The sequence below is a fragment of the Nicotiana attenuata genome, unplaced genomic scaffold (assembly GCF_001879085.1).
Source record: "Nicotiana attenuata strain UT unplaced genomic scaffold, NIATTr2, whole genome shotgun sequence".
In the NCBI taxonomy this organism is placed as follows: Eukaryota; Viridiplantae; Streptophyta; class Magnoliopsida; order Solanales; family Solanaceae; genus Nicotiana; species Nicotiana attenuata.
This window is the reverse complement of record NW_017672848.1, coordinates 73,058-82,984: the sequence shown is the minus strand read 5'-3', so window position 1 is coordinate 82,984 and position 9,927 is coordinate 73,058. Positions and strand designations below refer to the sequence as shown.

Here is a 9,927-nt window from a genome sequence, read left to right as displayed (position 1 = left end):
ATGCGGTCATTTGATCGCAGAAGCGAAATAGGGGCATGCCATGGGAAACCGCAGAAGCAGCCCAGGGACCGCAGAAGCGGTCCAGCCCCCAATCTCTAAAGCCGCAGAAGCGGCCAATTTCCGCAGAAGCGGAAATACTTCCGCAGATGCGAAAATAACTGGGGACAGAAGGGTTCATTTAATACGAGCTCAAGCTCATTTCTTTCACATTTCTCTCAACACTTAGGCGATTTTGGTGATTCCAAAGAGGAGGTTTCAACATAACATTTCAAGGTAAGTAATCCCCACTCACTTTTAGTTCAAATACATAAACATTAGGTAGATTTAACACTAAAAATTAGGTAAAATCAAGGGGTTAGAGCTAGACCTAGGGTTTAATAAAAACTAAGATTTAATCATGTAATTGCCATGAAATGAACTAGAANGTGTAGGGGGCAGGGCGTCCTAGAGCTATTCCAGTTGCACCACCAGCAGATCCTGCGAGGGATCCGATCATTGGGGAGCAGGGCGAGGTGCCCGCAGCTGAGCCCACCCCGGCTGATTTCATGACAGCACCGGGATTTCAAGAGGTCATGGGCCGCATGCTTCGGTTCATGGATACTATGACTCAGGCTGGTTTATTTCCAGCAGATCCAGCTACCTCACAGGCAGGAGGGGGAGCACAGACCCCTACCGCACAGGCTCCAGGTCATACAGCCGCAGTTTATCATACTCCGGGTGCACTACCCGCAGAGGGGGTTCAGCCAGTTGCTGCAGCAGCACCCCAGCCCAGGCCAGCTGTGGGCGGCGACCCACAGAAGTTATTGGACAGATGGACCAGGTTGCACCCTCCAGTCTTTGGGGGTGAGCGTCATGAGGATGCCCAGGATTTCATTGACAGGTGCAGGGATAGACTGCACAACATGAGGATATTGGAGTCGCATGGAGTCGACTTCACTACTTTTCAGCTGGAGGGAAGGGCCCGTAGATGGTGGCAGTCTTATTCACTTAGCACGCCAGCAGGCGCTCCTCCCCTCACCTGGGGTCAGTTCACTCAGTTATTCCTTGACCGGTACATTCCACCCTCTGAGAGGGAAGAGCTGCGTCATCAGTTCGAGCATCTAGAGCAGGGTCAGATGTCGGTGACAGATTATGAGGCGAGGTTCTCTGAGTTGTCCCGCCATGCACTTATGATACTTCCCACAGAGGCAGAGAGAGTACGGAGGTTTGTTGCGAGGTTACACCCCACTATCCGGTCGGGTATGGCCCGAGAGGTAGAGATGGGTACTAGGTATCAGCTGGTACTTAAGATTGCTCGCACGATTGAGGGTTACCGTCTGAGGGGTAGAGAGCAGATGCAGCAGGATAAGAGGGCCAGATTCTCAAGAGAGTTCAGAGGCGCCCCAGCTAGGGGCAGAGGTCACTTTGGGAGGGGTCACCCCAGTAGGCCCCCAGTTTCAGCACCACCACCCCCTCCCCGAGGTGCCCCAGCTAGGCCTTATTTCAGCGTGATGCCAGAGAGTTCTTACCGCCCACCAGCCATTCAGGGTCCTTCCGGCGGGCATTCCAGTTATCAGGGTTCTTCCAGTGCTCACTCCAGTTCCACGCCAGAGAGTTCGTATCACCCACCGTCCATCCAGGGGTCTTCTAGTGGGTATCCAGGTCAGCAGGCTCAGACTTCAGGGTATCAGGCTCCGGTGCCGAGAGGATGTTACGAGTGTGGAGATCCGGGTCATATTAAGAGGACTTGTCCCAGACTTCGGGGCAAGGCGGTGCAGCAGGGTCAGCAGTCTATGGATCCAGCACCAGCTGCCCAGCCATCTAGGGGTGGAAGGCAGACTGGTAGAGGCCGTCCCAGGGGTGGAGGCCAGACGGGGAGAGGTCAGCCAGCTACTACTCAGACAGGTGGGGGCCAGACAGCCGGTGCTCCGGCTAGATTCTATGCTCTTCCAGCCAGGCCAGAGGTATTGGCCTCAGATGCCGTCATCACAGGTATTATTTCAGTCAGCGGTAGGGATGCATCGGTATTATTTGATCCAGGGTCCACTTATTCATATGTATCGTCTCTGTTTGCTCGTTTCCTGGTTATTTCTCCTGAGCCTTTGGGTCTTCCTGTTCATGTGTCCACTCCCGTGGGTGATTCTGTGGTTGTAGATCGGATCTACCGGTCTTGTGTGGGTTACTTTCTGCGGTTACGAGACTAGAGCGGATCTTCTGCTGCTCGATATGATCGATTTTGAGGTCATCCTAGGCATGGATTGGCTATCTCCGTATCACGCCATCCTTGATTACCATGCCAAGACTATTTCACTAGCGATGCCAGGATTTCCGAGATTAGAGTGGAAGGGTTCCATAGTTGATACGCCTAGCAGGGTGATTTCTTGCCTGAAGGCTCAACGCATGGTTGAGAAGGGGTGTTTGGCTTATTTGGCTTATGTCCGAGACACCGCTGCAGAGTCTCCGGCGATTGATTCAGTGCCAGTAGTCCGAGAGTTCGCCGATGTTTTTCCTTCTGATCTTCCTAGCATGCCTCCGGATCGTGATATTGATTTCTGTATTGATTTGGCTCCAGGCACTCAGCCTATATCCATCCCACCGTACCGTATGGCTCCTAGGGAGCTGAAGGAGTTGAAGGAGAAGTTGGAGGAGTTGTTAGCAAAGGGGTTTGTTAGGCCCAGCGTATCGCCTTGGGGCGCACCAGTGCTGTTTGTGAAGAAGAAAGATGGGACTATGCGGATGTGCATTGATTACCTCCAGTTGAAAAAAGTCACCATCAAGAACAAGTATCCATTGCCCCGTATTGATGATTTGTTTAACCAACTGCAGAGTGCTAGGGTGTTCTCTAAGATTGACTTGAGGTCATGGTATCATCAGCTGAAGATTCGGGATTCAGATGTTCCAAAGACTGCATTCAGGACAAGATATGGCCACTATGAGTTTCTGGTGATGTCATTTGGTTTGACTAATGCCCCGGCGGCATTTATGGATCTGATGAACAGGGTATTCAGGCCTTATATTGATTCTTTTGTCATCGTCTTCATTGACGACATCTTGATATACTCGCGTAGCCTGGGGGAGCACGAGTAGCATTTGAGAGTAGTTCTTCAGACCTTGCGAGAGCAGCAGCTGTATGCTAAGTTCTCCAAGTGTGAGTTTTGGCTCGAGTCAGTGGCATTCTTGGGACATATTGTGTCCGGAGAGGGTATTAAAGCAGATCCTAAGAAGATTGAGGCAGTTCAGAGTTGGCCACGTCCTACTTCAGTGATCGAGATCAGGAGTTTTCTGGGATTAGCAGGTTATTACTGGTGATTCGTGCAGGGCTTTTCATCCATTGCATCACCCTTGACTAGACTGACTCAGAAGGGTGCCCCGTTCGTTTGGTCCGATGATTGCGAGGAGAGCTTCCAGAAGCTCAAGGCAGCCTTGACTACGGCGCCAGTTCTTGTATTGCCTTCCGGTACGGGGATATATACGGTGTATTGCGACGCTTCACGCGTTGGTCTGGGATGTGTGCTGATGCAGGGGGGAGAGTTATTGCATATGCCTCGCGTCAGCTGAAGATTTATGAGAAAAATTACCCGGTGCACGATCTGGAGTTGGCGGCGATTGTTCATGCTCTTAAGATATGGAGGCACTATTTGTATTGGGTGCCTTGTGAGGTTTACACCGATCACCGCAGCCTGCAGCATTTGTTCAAGCAGAGGGATCTCAATTTGAGGCAGCGCAGGTGGCTCGAGTTGCTGAAAGATTACGACATCACTATTCTTTATCATCCGGGCAAGACGAATGTGGTCACGGATGCCCTGAGCAGGAAGGCGGAGAGCATGGGTAGCCTAGCATTCATTCCAGCAGAGGAGAGGCCACTAGCTTTGGACATCCAGTCCTTGGCTAACAGGCTCGTGAGGTTGGACATTTCAGAGCCCAGTCGAGTTCTAGCGTGTGTGGTCGCCTAGTCTTTGTTATTGGGGGAGATCAAGGCCCGGCACTATGATGATCCACATTTAGCAGTCCTCAGGGAGACGGTACTTCAGGGAGGTGCCAAGGAGGTTTCTATTGGTGAGGATGGCGTGCTGCGGCTCCAGGGCCATCTATGTGTTCCTAATATTGATGATCTCAGGGAGCGGATTCTGGAGGAGGCCCACAGTTCGAGGTATTCTATTCATCCGGGAGTCACGAAGATGCATCGTGATTTGAGGCAGCACTATTGGTGGCTGGGGATGAAGAAGGATATAGTGAAGTATGTGACTAAGTGCTTGAATTGCCAGCAGGTCAAGTATGAACATCAGAGACCAGGCGGGCTACTTCAGCGGATGCCTATACCAGCGTGGAAATGGGAGCGCATTACCATGGATTTTGTAGTTGGGTTGCCGCGGACTTTGCGGAAGGTTGATTCGGTGTGGGTCATCGTGGATAGATTGACCAAGTCGGCCCATTTCATCCCAGTGGCGACTACTTATACAGCGGAGAGATATGCTCAGATCTATATTCGGGAGATAGTCCAGTTGCATGGTGTGCCGGTGTCCATCATATCAGACAGAGGCCCTCGGTTCACTTCCCATTTCTGGAGAGCCGTGCAGAGTGAGTTGGGGACTCGTGTAGAGCTTAGTACAGCATTCCATCCCCAGACCGACGGACAGTCGGAGCGGACGTTGCAGATTTTGGAGGATATGCTTAAAGCGTGCGCGATTGATTTTGGAGGGCAGTGGGATCAATTCTTGCCCTTAGCGGAGTTTGCATATAATAACAGATACCAGTCCAGCATAGAAATGGCCCCGTATGAGGCTTTGTATGGTAGGCGTTGTCGTTCTCCTATCGGGTGGTTTGAGCCTGGTGAGGCTAAGATACTTGGCACAGATTTAGTGCAGGATGCCTTGGACAAGGTAAAGTTGATTCAGGAGAGGCTTCGCACAGCTCAGTCTAGGCAAAAGAGCTACGCGGATCAGAAGGCACGGGATGTATCATTTATGGTGGGCGAGAAGGTTCTCTTGAAAGTCTCGCCCATGAAGGGCATTATGAGGTTCGGGAAGAAGGGCAAGTTGAGCCCAAGGTTTATTGGCCCCTTTGAGGTGTTGAGCAGAGTTGGGGAGGTTGCCTATAAGCTTGCCTTGCCTCCTAGCTTATCAGGAGTTCACCCAGTCTTTCATGTTTCGATGCTTCGGAAGTATCATGCCGGCCTGTCCCACGTGTTGGACTTCAGCACCGTTCAGCTAGATGAGAGCTTGGGCTATGAGGAGGAGCCAATTGCTATTATTGACAGACAGGATCGCCAGCTGAGGTCCAAGAAGATTTCTGCGGTGAAAGTCCAGTGGAGGGGCCAGCCGGTCGAGGAGGCGATCTGGGAGTCCAAGGAGGACATGCGGAGCAGATATCCCCACTTATTCAGCAGTCCAGGTACTTTTCTATGCCCGTTCGAGGACGAACGTTTGTTTAAGAGGTGGAGAATGTAACGACCCGACTGGTCATTTTGCATTTTTGAACCCCGTTCCCTTAATAAAACTTCCCGCACTTGCTTTAGCTAATTTATGACTTGCGGTGACGGGTGGTTCGGAAGTTAGAAGAGTTTTGAGCAAGAATATGTCCAATTGCCTCTTTAAGTTTCTCTAAAAAGGCCAAGTTTGACTTCGGTCAACATTTTGGGGAAACGGACCCGGAATCGTGATTTGACAATTTCTGAGGGTCCGTGGGAAAATATGGGACCTGGGCGTATGCCCGGAGTCGAATTCCGAGGTCCCTAGCCCGAGTAATTAATTTTTATGTGAAATTGTTAGGTTAAAGTTTCAAAGATATTAATAAACTAAGAATCATTGTCTTCCTAGGTATCGGGTTCGGATTTCGATTCCGAAACTTGGTACAAGTCCGAAATGTCAGATAAGACTTACCCGTAAAATTTGGTGTCAATCCGAGTAGTTTAAGGGCGTTTTGACCCATTGGAGGAGAATTAAGAACTTGAAGTTCAATGATTTGATTCATTTGGTTTTGGGGTTGATTCCTCGATTTAGCGTTGTTTTGAGTGTTTCGAGGGTTCGAGTAAGTCCGCCTCGTGATTTCAGACTTGTCGGTATGTTCGCACGCGGCACAGGAGCCCCGAGCGTCAAACGAGCGAGGCTCGAGTGAAGTTAGAATTTGGAAAGTGACTGAAGTTTGTTGCTTCTGTCATAACCGCATCTGCGGTTCTTGGACCGCAAATGCGGTCATTTGATCGCAGAAGCGAAATAGGGGCAGGCCAGGGGAAACCGCAGAAACGGCCTAGGGACCGCAGAAGCGGTTCCGCTTATGCGGCCCCCAGACCGCAGAAGCGGTCCAGCCCCCAATCTCCAGAGCCGCAGAAGCGGACTTCGCAGAAGCGGAAATACTTCCGCAGATGTGAAAATAACTGGGGACAGAAGGGTTCATTTAATACGAGCTCAAGCTCATTTCTTTCACATTTCTCTCAACACTTGGGCGATTTTGGTGATTCCAAAGAGGAGGTTTCAACATAACATTGCAAGGTAAGTAATCCCCACTCACTTTTAGTTCAAATACATAAACATTAGGTAGATTTAACACTAAAAATTAGGTAAAATCAAGGGGTTAGAGCTAGACCTAGGGTTTAATAAAAAACAAAGATTTAATCATGTAATTTGCCATGAAATGAACTAGAAATCATATATTTGTGATCCTTAGGTGATAGAGAACAACTTCCTTCGAAAAATCTCGGAATCCGGGCACGTGGGCCCGGGGTCGGAATTTAGGAAACTTGTGTTAATGGTTAGGAAATTGCCTAAATAGCTAGAATTCAACCTTGTAAGTCTTTATTGACTAGTTCTTACGTTGTTTAATTAGTTTGTGCTCGTTCGGCTTCGCATTGAGGGTGTTGGGCTTGTTCTCGATATTGGAAGTGTGCTTCGGAGCGAGGTGAGTCTCCTTTCTAACCTTGTAAGAGGGAATGGTCCCGTTAGGTGAGTTAATTGGTTATGTGCTCCTATCTGTGGGGGGCTACACCCGCACGAGGTGACGAGAGTCCGTGCGTAGCTACTATTATGCTATTGTCCGGGTAGTCTAGGACCCAAAAACATGCTATACTTGGAATATCTGTAATCCTATGGACTTTTGAATTCTTAAATTAAGGTGAATTTGTGAATAAATTTCTAAGAGGAATTAAACTTCATATTCTTAAATTGTTAGAAGAGGATTGGCCTTTACTTGAATAATTGCACCCCGATAAATTCTTAATCTGCTACTTGAGCATGTATTTTACGTGTACCTGCGTCGCATGCATGATTCGCGAGCAGGGTGGTTATTTATTTAAATTTTACCGCGTCGCATGTATGATTCGCGAGCGGGGTAATAGATATATCTATGGTTCGAGCCGTTCGACCCTCGGCAGTGCACATTTACTTTTCTGTTGGATCGGGCCGTACGTTCCTCGGTGGTTATTTGCGCATGAGTTATCTAGTCCTCCACATGTGGTTCCAACTTTAGACTGGTTTGAATATTTATATATGAATGAACATTCTTTATGGAAGGTTAAAGGAAGGATTTCTATTTCATACTTGGAAATTTTACGACTTGAGTTATACCTGCTTATTATTAATTATTTTTGTTATTACTTGACCTTAGTAAGTATCAAGTCGACCTCTCGTCTCTACTTCTTCGAGATTAGACGGGATACTTACTGGGTACATGTTGTTTATGTACTCCTGCTACGCTTCTGTACTTTTGTGTACAGGATCTGAGGCAGGTGGATCTGGATACTATTCTGGTGCGCATCAGTGAGCATCCTTGGGACTTCTACGGTGAGCTGCTTCTCTTTCATGCTGATTCGCAGCCGAAGAAGTCTTTCCCTGTACTTTTGTTTCTGTCTATCCTGATTCAGACGGTAGGACATTATGTTATTCTGTGTATATTCTACTAGACGCCCGTAGCTTGTGGCACCAGGTTCTGGCACACACGATAGTAGACATTTGTTTTGGGTTGTATATCTATTTTGATACTTTATTTACCACTCATGGCCTTAACTTTAACTTTGAAAAATATGTTACACTCAGTTTTTGGGTAAAAGTAAAATGAGAACTTAATTGTACTTCCGCGTTGGCTGGCCTGTCAAAGGTGTCGGGCGCCATCATGACCTATTATGGAAAATGGGTCGTGACATGGATGCTCAATTTTAACTTAGTCTTTATATATATAGTGACACTAACATAGATAACGAAAAATAAACTTGACAATAAACTTTTATGGTAGAAGGCCATTTGGTATTAAAGTATTTAAGTATTCGTCTTGGTAGTTATTGTTGGTACATTTTCTGCTGAGTCAAAAAACTGAAAAGCACTTTGTTTTTTACCATAAAACTTCACAATCAACCTTTTATTTAATTGGCCAACATATTCATTTTTGCTAGCTAAAATAGCTTTTTAATTTCTATTATGCAATTTGTACAAATTATATTTTATCCAAATGATGGAAATATTTCCGTTATTAAATACACTACTATTACCATTAGGGTTGATAACTACGTGTTCTAGAAGAACCAATTCATCTTTTATTGGATGCTCTTCTTCGTTTTCGACACGAAACAAGAAGTCACTGAATACTGGATTCGTTTTTACTTTATATTTCTTGTTAGTTGAATCTTTTTCATTTAATTCCATAAGTATAATTTTGGCAAGGTAGTACAGTCTCTTCTTTCGTCGATTTTGGAACTACTGGTCGTACCTGACAAAAATCACCTTCCAAACTATTAGTTTTCACCAAACGGTTCATTGATATTTAATATATCTCTAGAACTGCGGGCACTGTTTCGATCATTTGATACTTAACCATAAGCGCTTCATCCCATATTATCAATTATGCTTTCCTTTTAAATTTAGCACCACTGCTCTGCTTTTGTTATATTTGTGATGTTGTTTTCAGTTGATTGAAGAGGTATATCAAGTCTAAAGTGAGTTGCCTCATAACAAAATCCTTGTTGGTACACCACTTGTTATTATTGCTAAGAGTATCATGCCTTTTCATATGATATTTGCAAGTAATGCACGACATAGAAAAATTATTTCGATTCCCGCCGAAGGCATCTATAAAGGATAATCTCGCTATAGCTGAGTCGATTCTTTATAATATAGTCTTGAAAGCTTGTTCTTGTTCAAGATTTAGTTTTGATTGTGCTTCCTCAGACATTTGTATGGTCGTTTTATTCTTAATACTATACTAACCTTTTTTACTTTGTGATCTAATTTTTGTAATCTCTAACACTCTTTTTATGTAATAAACTTAAGTACCCTAAGATTTTTATTAACTTGAAAAATTAATTTAACTCATAGGATGAATTTAAAAATAATTGAATTGGATTCTCTTGCTAAATAATTAATTGAAATTATTTGATCTTATCATAAAAAATAATTTACTTTATGTTGATTAGATTCTTAATGTTCATCTTTTCTTTTGAATATTTAATCTTAATTATAATGTTATCCACCATAAATTTTATTTTCAACGAGTAAAAAGATCGATCTAACATTCCACTTTTAGATCTTTATATTTGCAGAATCATTAGTGCTATTGACTCCTCCGAGTCATTTTTCTTTCTCTCTTTTAAATATTCTTAAATATTTTCTTAGTTGTTGTTTCATAATTGGTATATTTTTCAGTATTACACAAAAAATTAATAAGAACAAAAATATTATTTGAGTAGAAAAATAGTTCAAATATAATATAAAAATATATTGTGGGGACATTTTTTTCTTCTCAATTTCAACATTTTATGCAATCAATTTAACATTACTTTTATCTTTACTTGGTATTGGACATTATAGAGTGGGAATGTGTTGCCAATACGGAGGATTCTTATGAAATTGATTTTATTAAACCTTTCTACATATTTTAATAAGAATGTAATAGACAAAATTTTACTAATTTTAAAATCTTAAATATTAAAAAAATTAACATAGAAGATATTGTAGTCCAATGAGT

General features: G+C 44.7%; 1 protein-coding gene across 1 annotated transcript; it reads left to right on the top strand.

Annotated features, from left to right (window-relative positions):
• Positions 1 to 1,490: 1,490 nt before the first annotated feature.
• LOC109214686 (DNA-binding protein HEXBP-like) lies at positions 1,491 to 2,183 on the top strand. The gene is made up of 2 exons (XM_019378628.1): positions 1,491 to 1,902; positions 2,134 to 2,183. Exons 1-2 carry the CDS (start codon positions 1,491 to 1,493, stop codon positions 2,181 to 2,183), a joined length of 462 nt encoding a protein of 153 aa, XP_019234173.1.
• Positions 2,184 to 9,927: the final 7,744 nt, after the last annotated feature.

What these genes read in the sequence shown, in the direction of transcription:
- LOC109214686 (XM_019378628.1), top strand. Translation starts at nt 1,491, where the DNA reads ATGCCAGAGAGTTCTTACCGCCCACCAGCCATTCAGGGTCCTTCCGGC. An exon ending in AGGTGGGGGCCAGACAGCCG is followed by an intron (nt 1,903 to 2,133) that starts GTGCTCCGGCTA and finishes CTGTGGTTGTAG; the next exon opens with ATCGGATCTACCGGTCTTGT.